General features: G+C 48.6%; 1 protein-coding gene across 2 annotated transcripts in view; it reads right to left on the reverse strand.

The window, feature by feature from the left end:
• The window catches only part of LOC135811213 (E3 ubiquitin-protein ligase TRIM71-like), a 233,073-nt gene that overhangs the window by 204,573 nt on the left and 3,991 nt on the right, over positions 1-24,509 (reverse strand). For both annotated transcript variants that reach the window (XM_065324404.1, XM_065324405.1), the window contains exons 2-3: positions 12,541-12,796; positions 10,032-10,262 (exon numbers count right to left, since the gene is read on the reverse strand). In XM_065324404.1, the coding sequence (XP_065180476.1) occupies positions 10,032-10,262; positions 12,541-12,796 (487 nt within the window). The remainder of the gene's footprint in view (positions 1-10,031; positions 10,263-12,540; positions 12,797-24,509) is intronic.

A 24,509-nucleotide genomic window follows, 5' to 3' on the forward strand; every position in this document is an offset into this window, starting at 1 on the left:
ATGCTGTGCTGTACATGTAGTGCATGCTGTGCTGTACATGTAGTGCATGCTGTGCTGTACATGTAGTGCATGCTGTACTGTACATGTAGTGTATGCTGTGCTGTACATGTAGTGCATGCTGTGCTGTACATGTAGTGCATGCTGTGCTGTACATGTAGTGCATGCTGTGCTGTACATGTAGTGTATGCTGTGCTGTACATGTAGTGCATGCTGTGCTGTACATGCAGTGCATGCTGTGCTGTACATGTAGTGCATGCTGTGCTGTACATGTAGTGCATGCTGTGCTGTACATGTAGTGCATGCTGTGCTGTACATGTAGTGTATGCTGTGCTGTACATGTAGTGTATGCTGTGCTGTACATGTAGTGCATGCTGTGCTGTACATGTAGTGCATGCTGTGCTGTACATGTAGTGTATGCTGTGCTGTACATGTAGTGCATGCTATGCTGTACATGTAGTGCATGCTGTGCTGTACATGTAGTGTATGCTGTGCTGTACATGTAGTGTATGCTGTGCTGTACATGTAGTGCATGCTGTGCTGTACATGTAGTGCATGCTGTGCTGTACATGTAGTGCATGCTGTGCTGTACATGTAGTGCATGCTGTGCTGTACATGTAGTGCATGCTGTGCTGTACATGTAGTGTATGCTGTGCTGTACATGTAGTGTATGCTGTGCTGTACATGTAGTGCATGCTGTGCTGTACATGTAGTGCATGCTGTGCTGTACATGTAGTGCATGCTGTGCTGTACATGTAGTGTATGCTGTGCTGTACATGTAGTGCATGCTGTGCTGTACATGTAGTGCATGCTGTGCTGTACATGTAGTGTATGCTGTGCTGTACATGTAGTGCATGCTGTACTGTACATGTAGTGCATGCTGTGCTGTACATGTAGTGCATGCTGTGCTGTACATGTAGTGCATGCTGTGCTGTACATGTAGTGCATGCTGTGCTGTACATGTAGTGCATGCTGTGCTGTACATGTAGTGCATGCTGTGCTGTACATGTAGTGTATGCTGTGCTGTACATGTAGTGCATACTGTGCTGTACATGTAGTGCATGCTGTGCTGTACATGTAGTGCATGCTGTGCTGTACATGTAGTGCATGCTGTGCTGTACATGTAGTGTATGCTGTGCTGTACATGTAGTGCATGCTGTGCTGTACATGTAGTGCATGCTGTGCTGTACATGTAGTGCATGCTGTGCTGTACATGTAGTGTATGCTGTGCTGTACATGTAGTGCATGCTGTGCTGTACATGTAGTGTATGCTGTGCTGTACATGTAGTGTATGCTGTGCTGTACATGCAGTGCATGCTGTGCTGTACATGTAGTGCATGCTGTGCTCTACATGTAGTGCATGCTGTGCTGTACATGTAGTGTATGCTGTGCTGTACATGTAGTGCATGCTGTGCTGTACATGTAGTGCATGCTGTGCTGTACATGCAGTGCATGCTGTGCTGTACATGTAGTGCATGCTGTGCTGTACATGTAGTGTATGCTGTGCTGTACATGTAGTGTATGCTGTGCTGTACATGTAGTGCATGCTGTGCTGTACATGTAGTGTATGCTGTGCTGTACATGTAGTGCATGCTGTGCTGTACATGTAGTGCATGCTGTGCTGTACATGTAGTGCATGCTGTGCTGTACATGTAGTGCATGCTGTGCTGTACATGTAGTGCATGCTGTGCTGTACATGTAGTGCATGCTGTGCTGTACATGTAGTGCATGCTGTGCTGTACATGTAGTGCATGCTGTGCTGTACATGTAGTGCATGCTGTGCTGTACATGTAGTGCATGCTGTGCTGTACATGTAGTGTATGCTGTGCTGTACATGTAGTGCATGCTGTGCTGTACATGTAGTGCATGCTGTGCTGTACATGTAGTGTATGCTGTGCTGTACATGTAGTGCATGCTGTGCTGTACATGTAGTGCATGCTGTGCTGTACATGTAGTGCATGCTGTGCTGTACATGTAGTGTATGCTGTGCTGTACATGTAGTGCATGCTGTGCTGTACATGTAGTGCATGCTGTGCTGTACATGTAGTGCATGCTGTGCTGTACATGTAGTGCATGCTGTGCTGTACATGTAGTGTATGCTGTGCTGTACATGTAGTGCATGCTGTGCTGTACATGTAGTGCATGCTGTGCTGTACATGTAGTGTATGCTGTGCTGTACATGTAGTGCATGCTGTGCTGTACATGTAGTGCATGCTGTGCTGTACATGTAGTGTATGCTGTGCTGTACATGTAGTGCATGCTGTGCTGTACATGTAGTGTATGCTGTGCTGTACATGTAGTGCATGCTGTGCTGTACATGTAGTGCATGCTGTGCTGTACATGTAGTGCATGCTGTGCTGTACATGTAGTGCATGCTGTGCTGTACATGTAGTGCATGCTGTGCTGTACATGTAGTGCATGCTGTGCTGTACATGTAGTGCATGCTGTGCTGTACATGTAGTGCATGCTGTGCTGTACATGTAGTGCATGCTGTGCTGTACATGTAGTGCATGCTGTGCTGTACATGTAGTGTATGCTGTGCTGTACATGTAGTGCATGCTGTGCTGTACATGTAGTGCATGCTATGCTGTACATGTAGTGCATGCTGTGCTGTACATGTAGTGTATGCTGTGCTGTACATGTAGTGCATGCTGTGCTGTACATGTAGTGCATGCTGTGCTGTACATGTAGTGCATGCTGTGCTGTACATGTAGTGCATGCTGTGCTGTACATGTAGTGTATGCTGTGCTGTACATGTAGTGCATGCTGTACTGTACATGTAGTGCATGCTGTGCTGTACATGTAGTGCATGCTGTGCTGTACATGTAGTGCATGCTGTGCTGTACATGTAGTGTATGCTGTGCTGTACATGTAGTGTATGCTGTGCTGTACATGTAGTGCATGCTGTGCTGTACATGTAGTGCATGCTGTGCTGTACATGTAGTGCATGCTGTGCTGTACATGTAGTGCATGCTGTGCTGTACATGTAGTGCATGCTGTACTGTACATGTAGTGCATGCTGTGCTGTACATGTAGTGCATGCTGTGCTGTACATGTAGTGCATGCTGTACTGTACATGTAGTGCATGCTGTGCTGTACATGTAGTGCATGCTGTGCTGTACATGTAGTGCATGCTGTGCTGTACATGTAGTGCATGCTGTGCTGTACATGTAGTGCATGCTGTGCTGTACATGTAGTGTATGCTGTGCTGTACATGTAGTGCATGCTGTGCTGTACATGTAGTGCATGCTGTGCTGTACATGTAGTGCATGCTGTGCTGTACATGTAGTGTATGCTGTGCTGTACATGTAGTGCATGCTGTGCTGTACATGTAGTGTATGCTGTGCTGTACATGTAGTGCATGCTGTGCTGTACATGTAGTGCATGCTGTGCTGTACATGTAGTGTATGCTGTGCTGTACATGTAGTGTATGCTGTGCTGTACATGTAGTGCATGCTGTGCTGTACATGTAGTGTATGCTGTGCTGTACATGCAGTGCATGCTGTGCTGTACATGTAGTGCATGCTGTGCTCTACATGTAGTGCATGCTGTGCTGTACATGTAGTGTATGCTGTGCTGTACATGTAGTGCATGCTGTGCTGTACATGTAGTGCATGCTGTGCTGTACATGCAGTGCATGCTGTGCTGTACATGTAGTGCATGCTGTGCTGTACATGTAGTGCATTCTGTGCTGTACATGTAGTGCATGCTGTGCTGTACATGTAGTGCATGCTGTGCTGTACATGTAGTGTATGCTGTGCTGTACATGTAGTGCATGCTGTGCTGTACATGTAGTGTATGCTGTGCTGTACATGTAGTGCATGCTGTGCTGTACATGTAGTGCATGCTGTGCTGTACATGTAGTGCATGCTGTGCTGTACATGTAGTGCATGCTGTGCTGTACATGTAGTGCATGCTGTGCTGTACATGTAGTGCATGCTGTGCTGTACATGTAGTGCATGCTGTGCTGTACATGTAGTGCATGCTGTGCTGTACATGTAGTGTATGCTGTGCTGTACATGTAGTGCATGCTGTGCTGTACATGTAGTGCATGCTGTGCTGTACATGTAGTGCATGCTGTGCTGTACATGTAGTGTATGCTGTGCTGTACATGTAGTGTATGCTGTGCTGTACATGTAGTGCATGCTGTGCTGTACATGTAGTGTATGCTGTGCTGTACATGTAGTGCATGCTGTGCTGTACATGTAGTGCATGCTGTGCTGTACATGTAGTGCATGCTGTGCTGTACATGTAGTGCATGCTGTGCTGTACATGTAGTGTATGCTGTGCTGTACATGTAGTGCATGCTGTGCTGTACATGTAGTGCATGCTGTGCTGTACATGTAGTGCATGCTGTGCTGTACATGTAGTGCATGCTGTGCTGTACATGTAGTGCATGCTGTGCTGTACATGTAGTGTATGCTGTGCTGTACATGTAGTGCATGCTGTGCTGTACATGTAGTGCATGCTGTGCTGTACATGTAGTGCATGCTGTGCTGTACATGTAGTGTATGCTGTGCTGTACATGTAGTGCATGCTGTGCTGTACATGTAGTGCATGCTATGCTGTACATGTAGTGCATGCTGTGCTGTACATGTAGTGTATGCTGTGCTGTACATGTAGTGCATGCTGTGCTGTACATGTAGTGCATGCTGTGCTGTACATGTAGTGCATGCTGTGCTGTACATGTAGTGCATGCTGTGCTGTACATGTAGTGTATGCTGTGCTGTACATGTAGTGCATGCTGTGCTGTACATGTAGTGTATGCTGTGCTGTACATGTAGTGTATGCTGTGCTGTACATGTAGTGCATGCTGTGCTGTACATGTAGTGTATGCTGTGCTGTACATGTAGTGCATGCTGTGCTGTACATGTAGTGCATGCTGTGCTGTACATGTAGTGCATGCTGTGCTGTACATGTAGTGCATGCTGTGCTGTACATGCAGTGCATGCTGTGCTGTACATGTAGTGCATGCTGTGCTGTACATGTAGTGCATGCTGTGCTGTACATGTAGTGCATGCTGTGCTGTACATGTAGTGTATGCTGTGCTGTACATGTAGTGTATGCTGTGCTGTACATGTAGTGCATGCTGTGCTGTACATGTAGTGCATGCTGTGCTGTACATGTAGTGCATGCTGTGCTGTACATGTAGTGCATGCTGTGCTGTACATGTAGTGTATGCTGTGCTGTACATGTAGTGCATGCTGTGCTGTACATGTAGTGCATGCTGTGCTGTACATGTAGTGCATGCTGTGCTGTACATGTAGTGCATGCTGTGCTGTACATGTAGTGTATGCTGTGCTGTACATGTAGTGTATGCTGTGCTGTACATGTAGTGCATGCTGTGCTGTACATGTAGTGCATGCTGTGCTGTACATGTAGTGCATGCTGTGCTGTACATGTAGTGCATGCTGTGCTGTACATGTAGTGCATGCTGTGCTGTACATGTAGTGCATGCTGTGCTGTACATGTAGTGTATGCTGTGCTGTACATGTAGTGTATGCTGTGCTGTACATGTAGTGCATGCTATGCTGTACATGTAGTGCATGCTGTGCTGTACATGTAGTGTATGCTGTGCTGTACATGTAGTGTATGCTGTGCTGTACATGTAGTGTATGCTGTGCTGTACATGTAGTGTATGCTGTGCTGTACATGTAGTGCATGCTGTGCTGTACATGTAGTGTATGCTGTGCTGTACATGTAGTGTATGCTGTGCTGTACATGTAGTGCATGCTGTGCTGTACATGTAGTGCATGCTGTGCTGTACATGTAGTGCATGCTGTGCTGTACATGTAGTGCATGCTGTGCTGTACATGTAGTGCATGCTGTGCTGTACATGTAGTGTATGCTGTGCTGTACATGTAGTGCATGCTGTGCTGTACATGTAGTGTATGCTGTGCTGTACATGTAGTGCATGCTGTGCTGTACATGTAGTGCATGCTGTGCTGTACATGTAGTGCATGCTGTGCTGTACATGTAGTGCATGCTGTGCTGTACATGTAGTGCATGCTGTGCTGTACATGTAGTGCATGCTGTGCTGTACATGTAGTGCATGCTGTGCTGTACATGTAGTGTATGCTGTGCTGTACATGTAGTGTATGCTGTGCTGTACATGTAGTGCATGCTGTGCTGTACATGTAGTGCATGCTGTGCTGTACATGTAGTGTATGCTGTGCTGTACATGTAGTGTATGCTGTGCTGTACATGTAGTGTATGCTGTGCTGTACATGTAGTGCATGCTGTGCTGTACATGTAGTGCATGCTGTGCTGTACATGTAGTGCATGCTGTGCTGTACATGTAGTGTATGCTGTGCTGTACATGTAGTGCATGCTGTGCTGTACATGTAGTGCATGCTATGCTGTACATGTAGTGCATGCTGTGCTGTACATGTAGTGCATGCTGTGCTGTACATGTAGTGCATGCTGTGCTGTACATGTAGTGCATGCTGTGCTGTACATGTAGTGCATGCTGTGCTGTACATGTAGTGCATGCTGTGCTGTACATGTAGTGTATGCTGTGCTGTACATGTAGTGTATGCTGTGCTGTACATGTAGTGTATGCTGTGCTGTACATGTAGTGCATGCTGTGCTGTACATGTAGTGCATGCTGTGCTGTACATGTAGTGCATGCTGTGCTGTACATGTAGTGTATGCTGTGCTGTACATGTAGTGCATGCTGTGCTGTACATGTAGTGCATGCTGTGCTGTACATGTAGTGCATGCTGTGCTGTACATGTAGTGCATGCTGTGCTGTACATGTAGTGCATGCTGTGCTGTACATGTAGTGTATGCTGTGCTGTACATGTAGTGCATGCTGTGCTGTACATGTAGTGTATGCTGTGCTGTACATGTAGTGTATGCTGTGCTGTACATGTAGTGCATGCTGTGCTGTACATGTAGTGTATGCTGTGCTGTACATGTAGTGCATGCTATGCTGTACATGTAGTGCATGCTGTGCTGTACATGTAGTGCATGCTGTGCTGTACATGTAGTGTATGCTGTGCTGTACATGTAGTGCATGCTGTGCTGTACATGTAGTGCATGCTGTGCTGTACATGTAGTGCATGCTGTGCTGTACATGTAGTGTATGCTGTGCTGTACATGTAGTGCATTCTGTGCTGTACATGTAGTGTATGCTGTGCTGTACATGTAGTGTATGCTGTGCTGTACATGTAGTGCATGCTGTGCTGTACATGCAGTGCATGCTGTGCTGTACATGTAGTGCATGCTGTGCTGTACATGTAGTGTATGCTGTGCTGTACATGTAGTGCATTCTGTGCTGTACATGTAGTGCATGCTGTGCTGTACATGTAGTGTATGCTGTGCTGTACATGTAGTGCATGCTGTGCTGTACATGTAGTGCATCACAACAGATGCACTGTAGATCTACCATGCATGAGAGCCGAACATGCATGCACTTGAGTAGGGCACTTGACTCCCACACGCAATTGCTGGTCACAACTGAGTCTGTACGAGCTACTGTGCTTGTGTAGTTGTGCCTTGCAAGTGCACTCTGTACGTAGATCTACTGTACAGAAACAAGGCAAGTGCAGTTTTCAGTGCATGGACTGAGCTACTAAAACATTTTTTGGAAGCAAACAAGCCTTCTTTATGATCTTGGTCATTTTTCTCAATCGACTCCGCGCTTTGAGCTAGATCAGAACACAGTAGATGTGTGCGTGGGGTATTGCCCAACTAGAACTGGAGTCCTCACGTGACCCAGGTCACGCCCAGCTAATCACTTAGGTCAGCAGAACTCCTGCTCGCGACTCAACACATTTGCCGTAAAAGCCCGTGTATCGGCCCTGGGCGTATAGAATAGCAGCCTCGATTTCCTGGGCGTATACAAGGGCACTGGCGTTATTTTGGAACCAGCCGTATACTTGGAATAGGGATAGCAGTAAGTATTGGGTATCAGTACCTGTACATGTACTGGTGTTTCCGGCATACCTCGGCGTATACATGGGCATGGGCGCTATTTTGAAACAAAACTTTTGACTTCCCCTGACTAGGCGTGTACACGGAGGGTGGGCGTAACTTCGAGTGGGGTTATAATATTCGCGGGATCAGCGTCGGCATCGCTTGAATGTTCGTTCAGAAACACACAAACTAGCCTTCGCATCCGCAGGCCACCACTATGCCTATTAACCTTAGTGGCGAATGCAGACATCACAAGTGAGTCAGGGGAGAGGAGGTTAGTCTCTCAACAAATCGGGCGTGTAACGGCCCATGACCCTGTAAACTGAATCTTTGTTTTTTCTCACTCCGAGCTGTGAGTACCCAGTTGACCGTGGGTGTCGGCGCAGTTCAACACGCGTAAAAGTCTTTTTACACGCTCCCTGCTACCAGCGCGGGTCTTGAACTCGGGACCTAACTCGGGACCTCATGATTCGCAGGCAGGCCTGCAAACTAATCGGCCATATGCCTTGGTGAATGGGGTTATACAGAGGCTTTTACGGTATTCCGTCCGATGTCATCCCCGCTGCGAGTGGGGAGCTTCATGCCCACGATAAAAGAGAACTTCATGATATCTGAATACTTCATCAGAGAAAGCTATTCGAGCTCAAAACGACAAAAGACAATGGCCGTGATAAAGATCCTCGTACAGATGGCGATGTGACTGGCCTCCAATCCAAGTGCTGAAAAAGACTGGAGGTTTTCTTCAAAATAAGATTTTGAAAAAGGCAGAGCGCTCAAGTGCGGCGAACACGGCCAAACGCCATGTTTTCCTTGGCAACGTGACGTCAGCCGCATTATGACCATGGCGAGTTGCAGCGCTGATCTTGAAGTACAGCGGCACCAGAAAAAGTGTCCTTATTCTACCTCAGTGGTCAGTAAGGGTAGACTGGTCACTAGTCACACTGGTCAGTAGGGGTAGACTGGTCACTAGTCACACTGGTCAGTAGGGATAGACTGGTCACTAGTCACACTGGTCAGTAGGGGTAGACTGGTCACTAGTCACACTGGTCAGTAGGGATAGACTGGTCTCTAGTCACACTGGTCAGTAGGGATAGACTGGTCACTAGTCACACTGGTCAGTAGGGATAGACTGGTCACTAGTCACACTGGTCAGTAGGGATAGACTGGTCACTAGTCACACTGGTCAGTAGGGATAGACTGGTAACTAGTCACACTGGTCAGTAGTGGTAGACTGGTCACTAGTCACACTGGTCAGTAGGGATAGACTGGTCACTAGTCACACTGGTCAGTAGGGGTAGACTGGTCACTAGTCACACTGGTCAGTAGGGATAGACTGGTCACTAGTCACACTGGTCAGTAGGGGTAGACTGGTCACTAGTCACACTGGTCAGTAGGGGTAGACTGGTCACTAGTCACACTGGTCAGTAGGGATAGACTGGTCACTAGTCACACTGGTCAGTAGGGGTAGACTGGTCACTAGTCACACTGGTCAGTAGGGGTAGACTGGTAACTAGTCACACTGGTCAGTAGGGATAGACTGGTCACTAGTCACACTGGTCAGTAGGGGTAGACTGGTCACTAGTCACACTGGTCAGTAGGGATAGACTGGTCACTAGTCACACTGGTCAGTAGGGGTAGACTGGTCACTAGTCACACTGGTCAGTAGGGGTAGACTGGTCACTAGTCACACTGGTCAGTAGGGATAGACTGGTCACTAGTCACACTGGTCAGTAGGGGTAGACTGGTCACTAGTCACACTGGTCAGTAGGGGTAGACTGGTAACTAGTCACACTGGTCAGTAGGGATAGACTGGTCACTAGTCACACTGGTCAGTAGGGGTAGACTGGTCACTAGTCACACTGGTCAGTAGGGATAGACTGGTCACTAGTCACACTGGTCAGTAGGGGTAGACTGGTCACTAGTCACACTGGTCAGTAGGGGTAGACTGGTCACTAGTCACACTGGTCAGTAGGGATAGACTGGTCTCTAGTCACACTGGTCAGTAGGGATAGACTGGTCACTAGTCACACTGGTCAGTAGGGATAGACTGGTCACTAGTCACACTGGTCTTTAGTTATAGGTTTTACTGTAGACCTTGGAAAAAATGTACTCACCTTGTTGAATGGTGGTAACAGCTGCTGAGACACGTGAAAGCTTATCACTAGTGTCTTGCTGGTGCTGTTGCAGTTGACCAATATTGGTGGTACTTGTAGCACTTTGCTCCAGTAGTTGTCCAATGCTTGTGGAGGTTGTAGCACTTTGCTCCTGTAGTTGGCGGACAGTTGTGTTGGTCTGGTTTTGCATTTCCACTATGCGTTCACATGCTGCAGTTGTATCTTGTTCACCTATATACATGATAAGATAGGTACACATAAACACTCTCTCACATGCACACACATGTGTATGCACCCATGTACCAATGCACAAGTACACACACACACACACACACACACACACACACGCACACACACACACACACACACACACACACACACACACACACACACACACACACACACACACACACACACACACACACACACATGCACACATGTGCACGCACACATGCACACATGTGCACGCACGCACACACACACACACACACACACACACACACACACACACGGACACAAAGGCAGAGAAAACAGAGACAACCGGCTATATCATTGTTGTAACGCTCTGTTTGATGCGCATAGCAAGACTAAGGCAATCTCAGACCACTGATAACCTCCACATCACCAGACAACTGATAACCTCTACATCACCTGGCTGCAAACATATTTCCAGGCAACTAGTTTAGTCTAACATGAAAGTTAGTGAGACATGACGCGGATGGTGTCAATTTACATGTGAGTTGAAAAGAAGGAGAGGTGAAAGTCAAGTCTCAGCAATGGCGGTCAGGTGACTAAAGTCAACTTTGGTTATAACAACACTTGGCGGGGCATCAGAAAAGTGTCCTTATTCGCGAAGTGTCCTGATACCCGAAGTACAGTTACTCAATCTGCGGACATATTTTTTAATACAGTTAGATGGGACTTTGCTCTGGGCATGGAAATTCTGTCGCTATTCGCGAATTGTCGTGCTCGAGAGTTTTCACTTATTCTGATGTCCATATTTTGACATTTTTTGTTTTTGTTTAGAAGCGTGGATGCATCAGTGCGGATCCATCTTCTCCTTTTCAGCTAAGTACAGACCGCACCTTTGAATTCTTTATTCTCACGATGGCACCATCGCCAATAAGAGATAAGTTTATGAGAAGGTGAGATGCTGTGAGTGGGGCTGTGGGTTATGCAGTTGGAAAGTAATGTATGCCACTTTGAATTTCGCAAGTATGGGAGAGGGTGTGCACTGCAGGAGCAGACGGAGTTAATCAGCAGTGAGCAGATTTCTTGTTTGAAAGCAGGGATGGAGGGAAAATCACGAATGCTAGCAGGGAGGGCATCGTACCGTTGTGACGCGCATATAAGCGCATGTGCCTATATGTGCCGGGCATAAGCGCGCCCTCACAAATAAGCGCATGGGCTTCTAAGTGAACCTAGATGCAGTCCACCCCGTGACATACACACATCACAAAAACACCATGTTCACATGGTTAAATGTGCATATGTGCATAATTATGCATGGTCCCGGTACACTTGCAACTCAAGCGCATGCGCCTATGTGTGAGACAAAACGACCCGCAAAAAAAAGCAAATAACGCAAAACACTCACTGATAAGCTCATGTGACTTTACGTGCGCCACTACAATAGTATTATAGGGACTTGTACAGTGGGGAGTCTGTCACTACAATAGTATTATAGGGACTTGTACAGTGGGGAGTCTGTCACTACAATAGTATTATAGGGACTTGTACAGTGGGGAGTCTGTCACTACAATAGTATTATAGGGACTTGTACAGTGGGGAGTCTGTCACTACAATAGTATTATAGGGACTTGTACAGTGGGGAGTCTGTCACTACAATAGTATTATAGGGACTTGTACAGTGGGGAGTCTGTCACTACAATAGTATTATAGGGACTTGTACAGTGTGGAGTCTGTCACTACAATAGTATTATAGGGACTTGTACAGTGGGGAGTCTGTCACTACAATAGTATTATAGGGACTTGTACAGTGTGGAGTCTGTCACTACAATAGTATTATAGGGACTTGTACAGTGGGGAGTCTGTCACTACAATAGTATTATAGGGACTTGTACAGTGGGGAGTCTGTCACTACAATAGTATTATAGGGACTTGTACAGTGGGGAGTCTGCACAACAGGTGGTTCTGGTGGGTGGGAGGCGCCAAGTGCTGGTGAATGGAAGGCTATACTGGAGGGTAACTTGAGCGGGGACCTGTTTGTGATGTTGCTGTAGGTCCTTGCTCTGTCGACGATAGATCACCCAACGGGCAATTTTTGACTTCTTTACATGCGATGTGACAAACCTAAAAGCAGATCATTGTAGAGGGAGAAGAAACCCTGGTTCCAGAATTTCCCATTTTTAGATAGGGTTGTGTGGGCAGGCATGTATTTATGGCCATTTCCCCACTTGTGTTTCAACCAACATTCCCTGCTTTATGATGACACTACATCGGAGCGTTTACATCATTTCAGCAGAAATGTTGACAGCAAATGATTTACCTCTCGCCATTGTGTCGCTCAGCTGTGCCACTTGTTCATAGGCAGTCCGGGCTTCCAGTTGTATTTCATCCATCTTGTCGTTGGTTGTGCGAGCTTCAGCCGAGACCTCCTGCTGGAGATTATCCAACCTGGTGCCTAGTTGCTGCTGAGATGTGGAGAGATCCCGTACGGCAGTTGACACACTTCTCACAGTGTCGAGTATAGTGGTAACGATGCCTGCAGAAGCACCCAGAGATTCTTCCAGTGGAGATGCAGTCTGCATAAATCGGGTAAAAGACAAACATGAAACCACACAACAGAGCAAGCAATGAAGATCGTCTGCAGGGAATAATGTATAAAAAAGCGGCGTGGAGAAGATAGCTTAACCCTCTGATACAAGACCATACAAAATCATCTGTTTTTGGTTGATGTAGTTGCTTGCACTGAAAAGCTCACAACTTCTACCGTTCTTGACGAAAGTTCACAATCAAAATACCAGGAAAGAAGAAGAGCAGCGCAGCTCTCCAATGCAACAATTGCCAATAGGCTACAATGGAGCGTTGCACAATTGGAGCATTCTGCGATGAATGAGTGTGAAATGGCTGGCATCGAGGGAATTTGCTGGTATATTCAGCTCGGTGGATTATTCCAAGTGCTGCGGTATTTGATACGTGACAAGTGTGGTGTTGAGATTGGGCTCATTGTTCTCTGTGCAGAGTGAAGGGTCTTTCTATACAGGCCAAGGTTATGGAAATCTGATAACCAGAATCAAAAATATGGCCAGTGTGTAAAGGTTAACATATAGCCATTCATAATATTGCAAGTCCAGTTCAGGAAATCATCGTGAAAGCCGATAAAACCCAAACCCTGTAGTAAGTAGCAAAGGAGCAATACAGCAAGCTGATGAAAGACAATAGCAACAAAACTCTAAGATCACGCCTGAGCAAGCATACGATGAAGTCAGCAGCGAGGCAAAGAAGATCACAGAGGGTCTAAATCTTGCCATGTATGTACTGGCTAAGTCAGAAGCATTAAAGTAATAGTGCTCAAAGACACTAAGGACAACTTTGCTAGAGCACTGCACTACAGACTCATTAAGCCGGCCAAGTCTGAAGTGGGTGTGTCCGTTCCTAATGGTTCAGGTAGAATCACCCATTCTGGACGTGCTGTCCACACACCCATCAGATATGCTGAACTCTATTATTTCTTGAGATTGTTTGCCAGGATACTTGCATAATGTCTCTCAGACTCTTTTTCTCTCTTCACATGGCACAGTCTTGACAGATTCTATTAGCCATTTCGCGCCACTCTTTTGTCTTTAGCTTTTTTCCTGCTTTGCTATCTCTCTCTCTCTCTCTCTCTCTCTCTCTCTCTCTCTCTCTCTCTCTCTCTTTTGCAGCGCGCCTTAAAAGGGGAGATGTAGTAATATTCTGACTGTTATGCGTACACCACTGTACACTTGTGACCGTATGCACTGCATGCCGTATGTACGTCATGCAGGCTATCACCCGTAGGCCAGAACGTTTGGTGGGCTTCTCTCAAGGGCTCGGGAATTCTTTGTGTTTCACTGACCTGCTGGTTGTGCATGTTCTTACTCCCCATCAGTTTACTCTTCTATTATCTCATCGTCCAAACAATATAGAGAATAGTACTACATGGTACTGGAGAGAATTATGGCTGCTATGTGTCACCAAACAGAAGTAAACCTATGGAGACACACCATGTCCTGTATGTCCTGTATGTCCTGTGTGATTGAGTGGCCTAATTAAGGAGATACCAGACAAGCAGCACAGCACACGTTACTATGCTTTGATGTGGTAGAATTTCAACCTTGATTGGTTAGCGAATCCTTTGTTCTCTGCTCTATCGTTTGCACAGCAGTTCACTGCAATCAAGCAGCAAGATATGGACATCATTCACGGCCGAAAATTGCTCCTTTTTATGATAGCGGTCATACCTGGATATAAGACAAGGACAATAATTATATGTTCGATGGAACGATAGGCGGCTATGATGGTGCCAAGACCGGTAAGGTTGTGGGCACTTTTCAGCTCAACTAGCTCTCAAACAACGTAGATATAGATCTTCAAGCGCTTTGACCTAGGAATGACTATCGAACCAAACTTTAATACAGTAGTGGATTTCTTGAATATCACCATGAACCTGGATATGGGGAAATTTCAACCTCTCCGAAAGTCAAATGACAACCCCCTTTACGTTAGCAAACAGATCAACCATCCGCCCGGGATCACCAACAAAATACCTGCTGCTGTCAACAAGCATATTTCCCCAATATTGACCAGTGAGTCATTGAGGCATTCAACCCCGCAACACCATGCACCTATGGCTCACTGTAGTCTAGTGGATATACAGATATCTTGGCCTATCAGTCCGACGCACAAGAGCAGCGGAGCAGGAAGAGCCGTTGCCGGAGGGTTATATGGTTCAACTCAGGCTCTGCACTCCTTATTTGGCATTGAAAAAGACATATACGTCTTTAGCGTTGAATGGGTTAAAGCTTGGTCCGTCGAATCCGGCAGAATACGAGCAGAATGGGGCACAATACCGGCAGAATACGACCAGAATGTCGAGCAGAACACACTACTTTTCCAAGCATTATCCGCCAGGCCCTAAGCATCATCCCCCCCCCCCCCCCGGAAATACCCCTACAAGCACAAACACAAGCACCCTACTCCCCCCCCCCCCCCCGGGAAATACCCTTGCAAGCACCAACACAAACACCCCCTCCCCCCGGCAATACCCCTACAAGCACCAACACAAGCACACCCCCTCCCACCCCCTCCCGGAAAATTCAAGCACGAACACAAGCACCCCCCCCCCCCCCCGGAAATACCCTTACAAGCACCAACACAAGATCCCCCGGAAATACCCCTACAAGCACCAACACAAGCACCCCCCCCCCGGAAATACCCCTACAAGCACCAACACAAGCACCCCCCCCCCCCCGAAATACCCCTACAAGCACCAACACAAGCACCCCCCCCCCCCGGAAATACCCTTACAAGCACCAACACAGGCACCCCCCCCCCTCCCGGAAACACCCTTACAAGCACCAACACAAGCACCCCCCCGAAAATACCCTTACAAGCACCAACATAAGCACTACCCCACCCCCCCGCCCCGGAAATACCCCTACAAACACCAACACAAGCATCCCCCCCGGAAATACCCCTACAAGCACCAACACAAGCACCCCCCGCCCCGGAAATACCCCTACAAACACCAACACAAGCACACACCCCCCCCCCCCCCCCCCGGAAATACCCCTACAAGCACCAACACAAGCATCCCCCCCCCCCCCGGAAATACGCCTACAAGCACCAACACAAGCAACAAGACAAGCAACAAGACAAGCAACAAGACAAGAACCTTCACGAGCACCTTCACATGTATATGCACATGTACATGTAAACAACAAAAGTAAAGTTTGCACATCCGCGTTACCACCGGCTTACGATTGTGTTGAGAAACACGACCAGCTTACAGAAGTTTCACTCGTGCCAGGCCATCACCATGATTGATTATATCAGGGTGTCAGATGCAGTGCCATAAACGGTGAGGGTGAGGTGGTGCAATGCCCGATGAGGGGGCGAACCTCGTTAGCTGCATCTATGCTACCCTCGCTCTAAGTAGTGAGTACCCAGTTGACCGCGGGTGTCGGCGTAGTTCTTCATTGATTGTAAAGTGGTTCATGAATGCATCACAGTATTTATGTAGGGAGCGTTGTACTGTGCTAACATCACAGTATTTATGCAGGGAGCGTTGTACTGTGCTAACATCACAGTATATATGCAGGGAGTGTTGTACTGTGCTAACATCACAGTATTTATGCAGGGAGTGTTGTACTGTGCTAACATCACAGTATTTATGCAGGGAGTGTTGTACTGTACTAGCATCACAGTATTTATGCAGGCAGTGTTGTACTGTGCTAACATCACAGTATTTATGCAGGGAGTGTTGTACTGTGCTAACATCACAGTATTTATGCAGGGAGCGTTGTACTGTGCTAACATCACAGTATTTATGCAGGGAGCGTTGTACTGTGCTAACATCACAGTATTTCTGCAGGGAGTGTTGTACTGTGCTAACATCACAGTATTTATGCAGGGAGTGTTGTACTGTGCTAACATCACAGTATTTATGCAGGGAGTGTTGTACTGTGCTAACATCACAGTATATATGCAGGGAGTGTTGTACTGTGCTAACATCACAGTATTTATGCAGGCAGTGTTGTACTGTGCTAACATCACAGTATTTATGCAGGGAGTGTTGTACTGTGCTAACATCACAGTATTTATGCAGGGAGTGTTGTACTGTGCTAACATCACAGTATTTATGCAGGGAGTGTTGTACTGTGCTAACATCACAGTATTTATGCAGGCAGTGTTGTACTGTGCTAACATCACAGTATTTATGCAGGCAGTGTTGTACTGTGCTAACATCACAGTATTTCTGCAGGGAGTGTTGTACTGTGCTAACATCACAGTATTTATGCAGGGAGTGTTGTACTGTGCTAACATCACAGTATTTATGCAGGGAGAGTTGTACTGTGCTAACATCACAGTATTTATGCAGGGAGCGTTGTACTGTGCTAACATCACAGTATTTATGCAGGGAGTGTTGTACTGTGCTAACATCACAGTATTTATGCAGGGAGTGTTGTACTGTGCTAACATCACAGTATTTATGCAGGGAGAGTTGTACTGTGCTAACATCACAGTATAATTATATGCAGGGAGTGTTGTACTGTGCTAACATCACAGTATTTATGCAGGGAGTGTTGTACTGTGCTAACATCACAGTATTTATGCAGGCAGCGTTGTACTGTGCTAACATCACAGTATTTATGCAGGGAGTGTTGTACTGTGCTAACATCACAGTATTTATGCAGGGAGTGTTGTACTGTGCTAACATCACAGTATTTATGCAGGCAGCGTTGTACTGTGCTAGCATCACAGTATTTATGCAGGGAGTGTTGTACTGTGCTAACATCACAGTATTTATGCAGGGAGTGTTGTACTGTGCTAACGTGCACATGTAGCCCTACCATAAACCAACAAGCACCCTAACACCCTCACATCCTCAAATACATGTGCATGCACATGTACTCCCATAAGTGACCCAACAAGATTAGCTTAAAGGACAACCACAAACTTCCCACCACCCCCACAAGCACCCAACAATCACGCAACAAGCATAACCACAAGCGCTCTCACAAGCATAACCACAAGCACCGGCAGATCCTGCTCCAGAGCAAGGTAAACCGGGTCAGCGACCGGTCTGGTGGGTACTCGGACCAACATGGAAAAAGAACACTGCGTTACTTCCGACCCGGTTGGGACTCAATCAAGGAGTCCTGAGATTCCCTGATGTACAATAGCCGCACTTGGATGTACCCGTGACTGACAAGATGCAAGAGTTGTGACAGGTACAGGTCCACCGGTTGGTTTGCACCCGCTCAAGCAAAACAGCAATCATTATCACAGTTACCCCGATACAAGCATCTCTAGAACCACCCCTATACAACCACCCCTATACAACCACCCCTATACAACCACCCCTATACAACCACCCCTATACAACCACCTCTATACAACCACCCCTATACAACCACCCCTATACAACCACCCCTATACAACCACCCCTATACAACCACCCCTATACAACCGCCCCTATACAACCACCCCTATACAACCACCCCTATACAACCACCCCTATACAACCACCCCTATACAACCACCCCTATACAACCACCCCTATACAACCACCCCTATACAACCACCGCTATACAACCACCCCTATACAACCACCCCTATACAACCACCCCTATACAAGCATCCCTAGAACCACCCCTGTACAAGCATTCCTAGAACCACCCCTATACAACCACCCCTATACAACCACCCCTATACAAGCATCCCTAGAACCACCCCTGTACAAGCATTCCTAGAACCACCCCTATACAACCACCCCTATACAACCACCCCTATACAAGCATCCCTAGAACCACCCCTGTACAAGCATTCCTAGAACCACCCCTATACAACCACCCCTATACAACCACCCCTATACAAGCATCCCTAGAACCACCCCTGTACAAGCATTCCTAGAACCACCCCTATACAACCACCCCTATACAACCACCCCTATACAAGCATCCCTAGAACCACCCCTATACAAGCATTCCTAGGACCACCCCTATACAAGCATTCCTATAGACAAGCATCCCTATACAAGCACCATGTACCTGCACACACATTCACAAAATCTTCCCCTCCACTACCCCAGAGACGCTCTCACAAACACCCCCACAGGTATCCACACAAACACCGCACAAGCACTCCCACAAGCACTCCCACAAGCACCCCCACATGCACACTCCAGAAGCACTCCCACAAGCACCCCCACATGCACACTCCAGAAGCACACCCACGAACATCCCCGCAAGCATCCCCGCGCCAACACCCCCACAGATACTCCCACAGTAACTTGCACAGTAACTCCCACAAACGGCACACGTACACACACGTACACACGTACACACACCTACACATACACGTACACACATATACAGACCAAGGCATTTACTTCAGAGCATAAACAGTAAGCTACGTGATTGCACGCACCATGTATGCACTGCAAGCCATTCACACCATGGACAAGCAAGCCTAACCTCAGCTGCAAAGGAACCTAAAAAACCCTACACACACACCATTGTCAAAGCAAGTGGTTTCTTCTCTACTATTCCTATAATTATAACCACATGCTCGGCATGGCTCCTGGACCAACATTTGGTTAAGGTTACATGTATAGAGTTTGCAGTGAGGAAACTAATTCCTTGGACGATGGTGTGTGTAGGGTTTTCTGTGTTTGCTTGTTTTTATTACTATTAACATCCCACTGCACGCACAGACATTGAAGACAAGGTTTGGGCTAGACTGGAACTCATGCGGGGGAAATGGGGTTAGGCTTACACCCAGGCCACCACATAGTAGGACGAATGTGGAGGGGGCCGCTAACAAGGTTAGGCTTACACCGCACTTCCACATGGTAGGACAGATGTGGAAGCAGGCTGCTAAAGGGGTTACGCTTACACCCGGACATCTGCATGGTAGGACGAATGCAGAAGGGCTGGTAACCTGGAGTTGGGTGTCAGCTCAAAGGCTTACGGGGTGCTTTGCGGCCACCCACACCATGTGAATGCCACCCAAAAATGAGATTGCTGGGGGGAGGCGTGAGCCCCAATCTAGCTGACCTTAACATGGGAACTATATGCAAGTGCACAGCGACGTTCAAGGACATAAATGCATTTGAGTCTACAGCAGATAGTGTCAAGAAGACAGGTGCCATCACCTATGCAGGGAGCAGCACGGGAGAGCAAAAGCATTCATACAGATAGGATTGCTAGGAGGTCAATGCGGACGCTCCTGCCACCAGCAGTGCTAGGGGGGGGGGGGGGGGGGGGGCAGTGTGGTCATCACGACCTATAGCGAGTAGTGTTAGAGGGGCAGTGCTGTCACTCATACAGCAGATAGTGTCAAGGGGGCAGTGCCGTCACTCAGGCAGCTGATAGTGCTAGGAGGGCGGTGTATGTACTCAGAGGTCTAGCCAGGATTTTATGCCAGCCGTCCAACACGTTCTAGTTAAAATGCATCGTTCTGGGGGCTGTGCCCCCAGACCCCCGCCATCAGTCATGTATCTACACAGACACACACACACACACACACACACACACACACACACACACACACACACACACACACACACACACACACACACACACACCACTACAAATCTTTCATTGCAGCTTGCATCTCCTTTCGCTTCGTCCAATTATGGGCATTCATGAGGCAGTTGTGAACGTGAATGTGATTATAGGTAAATTAACAAAATATGAAAAAGGAAGCAAACAGCTACATGAGCATGGATCATGTGTTCACCAAGGTCATGTCTGCATGCAGTGTACATAATCATTGGTCACCTGACAAGACCAAGCCTAGCCACAGCCATGTACACCACCAGAAGCAGCGAACCATGACCCAACCTGTTACATTTTACTGACGTACTCAAGTGCATACTCAAGTGCATTTGAGCTTGAGTGAAGAGCTAGCACTGAGCCTGAGTAGCCAGTGCTACGTACTGTACTGTACTGTACATACCGTAATGTCGCGTGCATAAGCCGGATTTGTGCACAAGCCTGTCTCGTGTAGAAGCATGAAATCTGCAACAGCTTTTCGCGTACAAGCCTGTCGCATGCATAAGCCGGGCCAGTACACGAGACGCGCCACGTGTCGCGTGCGTAAGCCGGGCTACTACGCAAGACTGGTGAGCGCACCTTTTACATGTTCATGTTTGCATGGTACCGTACACTTGCACACGCGGAAAACGTGGGAAGATGCGGAAAGAAAAAAAATCCCGTTGGAAAATGTTGGTTTTGACGTCCAAAAGTCAGCAGTTTGCGCATACAAGCCTGGTCATTGAGTGGTGCTTGTCATATAAGCCTGTCTCGTGTATAAGCCTGTCTTGTGTACAAGCCTGACTCCATCACCGGCTTATAGGCATATAAGCCCCGGCTAATGCACGCGACATTACGGTACCTACGCCTAGTATATGGGGCACTACAGTACATGGGGGTGACTGCAGCCGGCCAAAATTACCCTTGGAGCTCTCTCAGCCGGCAGGTCGCCCTCCCAGCCGGCATTCTGCCGGCTGAGCCGGCTTTGGCTAGATCACTGGTACTCACGCTGTCGCCAGTGCCTTTGGCTCCATGTCCGATTCTGACAGACGGACATACCGGAGGTAAGCGTTGCTCCGCCATCGGATGGCCCTTTGGATGACGTAAGGTGGCAGGCCATTCCTTCCGGCGGCAGTGGCTGCACCGATACGCAGGCTATGGCTGGTGATCTTCTGGCCAGGGAGAGCTCGGCGGAGTAAGTCGTTCATGTCTGAGGGGCCAAGCGGCTGGCCAGACTGGCAGCGGAAATACGCTCCCGCCACTCGGGGGCGTAGCTGTGCGTACTTCGAGAATGCGGCTACAAGGCAGGTGCCATCGTTGGTGGCGCCGACCGTCACATCGCTGCCCTCTCCCAGTTGCGTTGTTTTGGAGAACGGGATAGCCAGCGTCACTGTGTTCTTCCGGATGCAGACACGTTCCTGCGTCAGCATCTTCCGCGGGTCGGTGTAGGCATACTCGCTGACTCGCAGGAACCCGTAGTATGCGAGTGTGATAGCGCTCCAGAGCATGGCTTGGTCCGCTGGTGATAGACCGGAGTGCGGCAGAAAGCCCTGGATTGCACGGAGGTGTTGCTGCGTGACAGCACGGCGTTCCTGCACCTGGCTGCTTGTGCACTGGTTGCGGGCGATAACCTGGAGTAGCAGGTCCAGTCGTCCGTCCTGGAACGGGGACAACGTCAGGTGGTTGACCACGCAGGAATGCCGGAGGCCATGGAGGTAGACCTTGATAGTTGCCAGCCTGCACTTGGATGACATGTATGTTAGGAAATCCAGTAGGCGGGTGGCCTTAATTGGGTATGGAGCGACACGGTGCAGGCTGGCGTACCTCTCGGATGCCGTCACACCCGCAGCGTACAACCGGGCGGTACTTGTTGCCACTCCCGCAAGGATGAGGCCCATGGTGTGGTCAGTAGGCGTGTCAGCTGCCAGACTTCTAGCGACATGGGGACAGGAGACACCTGGGGATGTAGCTTCCGGAAGCTCTCAACCTGCAGCCGGGACAAATGGTCAGCAAGAACGTTGTGAACACCACGTATGTGTGCTAAAAACACAACCATGGTATGCTTGGCAGCCGCTAGCAATGCAATCCTAACAAGTGTCATGATCTCTGGGCACCTAGAAGTTTCTGTGCGCCAGATTGTGCAGACCGCTTCGTTGTCACAGTGACCTAATAGTCGACGACTGCATAGTCGTTTGCCTAGCGTCACGCAGATAAGGGCGATGGGAAACAATTCGCGCCATTCTATGGACAGATCCTTGTGGAGTGCCTCCCATTGGCCGTACACCCATTCTTTGCCACAGAACAAGCCATAGCCACAGTCAGAGGCATCCGTGAACAGCTGCATCTCGGTGGGTTTGCACCAGGATGGGTCTAGCAGTAGTGATCGGCCGTTCCAGCCAGGATATATCGTTTAGAGCCTCTTGGTTCAGGCGCTGGGTACTGTCAAGGGACGTGAACTGGCTGGCCTCGTCGAAGAGCCGGCGGCAGTAAGTGCGCATGGGCGGTACTACTTTGGCGTCAAATGACAAAGAGCTTGCCAACGAGAACAATTCCCGTTTGGTGCACTGTACTCGGTGTACCCAGGAGTCAAGGGTGCTCTTTAGTTCCAACAGCTTTGGGGCTGGCAGCCGCATCTCCCATGCTTGGGAATATAACTCTATGCCCAAAAAATGTGATAATTGTAGACGGTGGGCACACCGTGTCAGGGCCCTTGGCTAACGGAACTTGCACGTGCTCCATGACTGCGAGTAACGTGTGAAACTGCCGACGGGCATACTTTGGCGGCTGTGGGGGTTGAACTGTGAGGAAATCATCGAGGTAGTGGAGCAGGTCATGCACATTGAATCTATTCGTGGCTACCCAGCAAAGGGCGTCGGCGAAGCTGTTGAACAGAAATGTTGAGGACCGAAGGCCAAGGGGTAGGAATTTGTCAACGTAGAATGCGTTGTCCCAGTGAATGCCCAGCAAGGGCCAGTCGGACGGGGCCAAGGGGCATAGTCGGAATAGTCATATAGTGCAGAGAAAATTCGTCTTGGCTTATACCGTCATTAATGCTAGTGCCCTGAGGCGCAGATAAATGCAAAATTAAGCGGAGTTTACCCGACTTCTTGGGGACCACGCCTACACCAGAGCAGCGCAGATGTGTGTGAGGTAAGTGGGTGTACGACCCTCGATGCATTCATTAGACAGGTAAGTAGAGACAGCTTGGGGGTTCTTAAATGCAGAGACTAAATTGGGAGCAACAAAATGAGAGCGATCACCGGAGTAACCGATTACAGCACCGTCACGCATGTCATGCACAAGAGAGTTAACGAATGCGGGTACAGGGTGCTTGGCCAGGGCCGACTCAAGCCGATCCAAGTGAACGGGCGTCCAGGGCGATTGTTGGTGCAACGGAACGCGTGCTGGCCGGTTGCCCTGTGCGACAATCTCGTGCGCTGTGTCCAGAGACATTGCAGGTGCTGCATTGATGAACGTACGGACAGGGGTTTCGGCGACACACGCCCCGGTTGTAGAGGCGACACTGGTCGGTGGACGAGCGGGCTGCCGCGGAGCTGGACCGAAAGGGCCCGGCACGGGCATTGAACACGGTAGTGGACAGTGTTTGTGGTGTTGTGTCCCAACGGCGTGACGGCTGGGACGTGATGGCGGAAGGCGCGTTCATACTCCGCAACTGCGGAAAACGTGAATTTCTTGCTGGAGTTCAGAATATGGTGCTGATACGCCAACAGTTCTACTGCTCTGCCCGGATGCGCATCCAGATAGACGGCTGCGAATATCGTACACGCTTCTAGCCAATGTTCGATGTCCGAAATGCGTCGGGACATGCGTGGCTGGGAGGACAGCATAAATTTTCCGGGTGCCTCCTCGCCCAACACTAGAGCGTGGGGGCTTGGCACGTCCGTGGCGGTCGGGGGCAACAGTTGTTGTAAATCAACAAATTGGTGTGTGATGATTTTGTCGATCACGGTCTGGGGTGCGCTTGCCCACATTTTTACTGGCCCGTCGTCACGCAGCATGGTGCAGGAAACACTAGACGAATGCACAGTGGACGTACCTGGGGCTGAGGTTGCTGTTTGTGTTGCATCTTCCAAATGGTCCAGTCGGTCCATAAACGGTGTCAGGGCAGTCGCGATTGCCACGGACACGGAGGTGACAGGCATAGTTACTTTCGGACACGGAGGCGACAGGCATAGTAGGTTCGCGGGGCTCCCTGTCCTCGACAGTTTGTCGG

The sequence above is a fragment of the Sycon ciliatum genome, chromosome 3 (assembly GCF_964019385.1).
Source record: "Sycon ciliatum chromosome 3, ocSycCili1.1, whole genome shotgun sequence".
Lineage (NCBI taxonomy): Eukaryota > Metazoa > Porifera > Calcarea > Leucosolenida > Sycettidae > Sycon > Sycon ciliatum.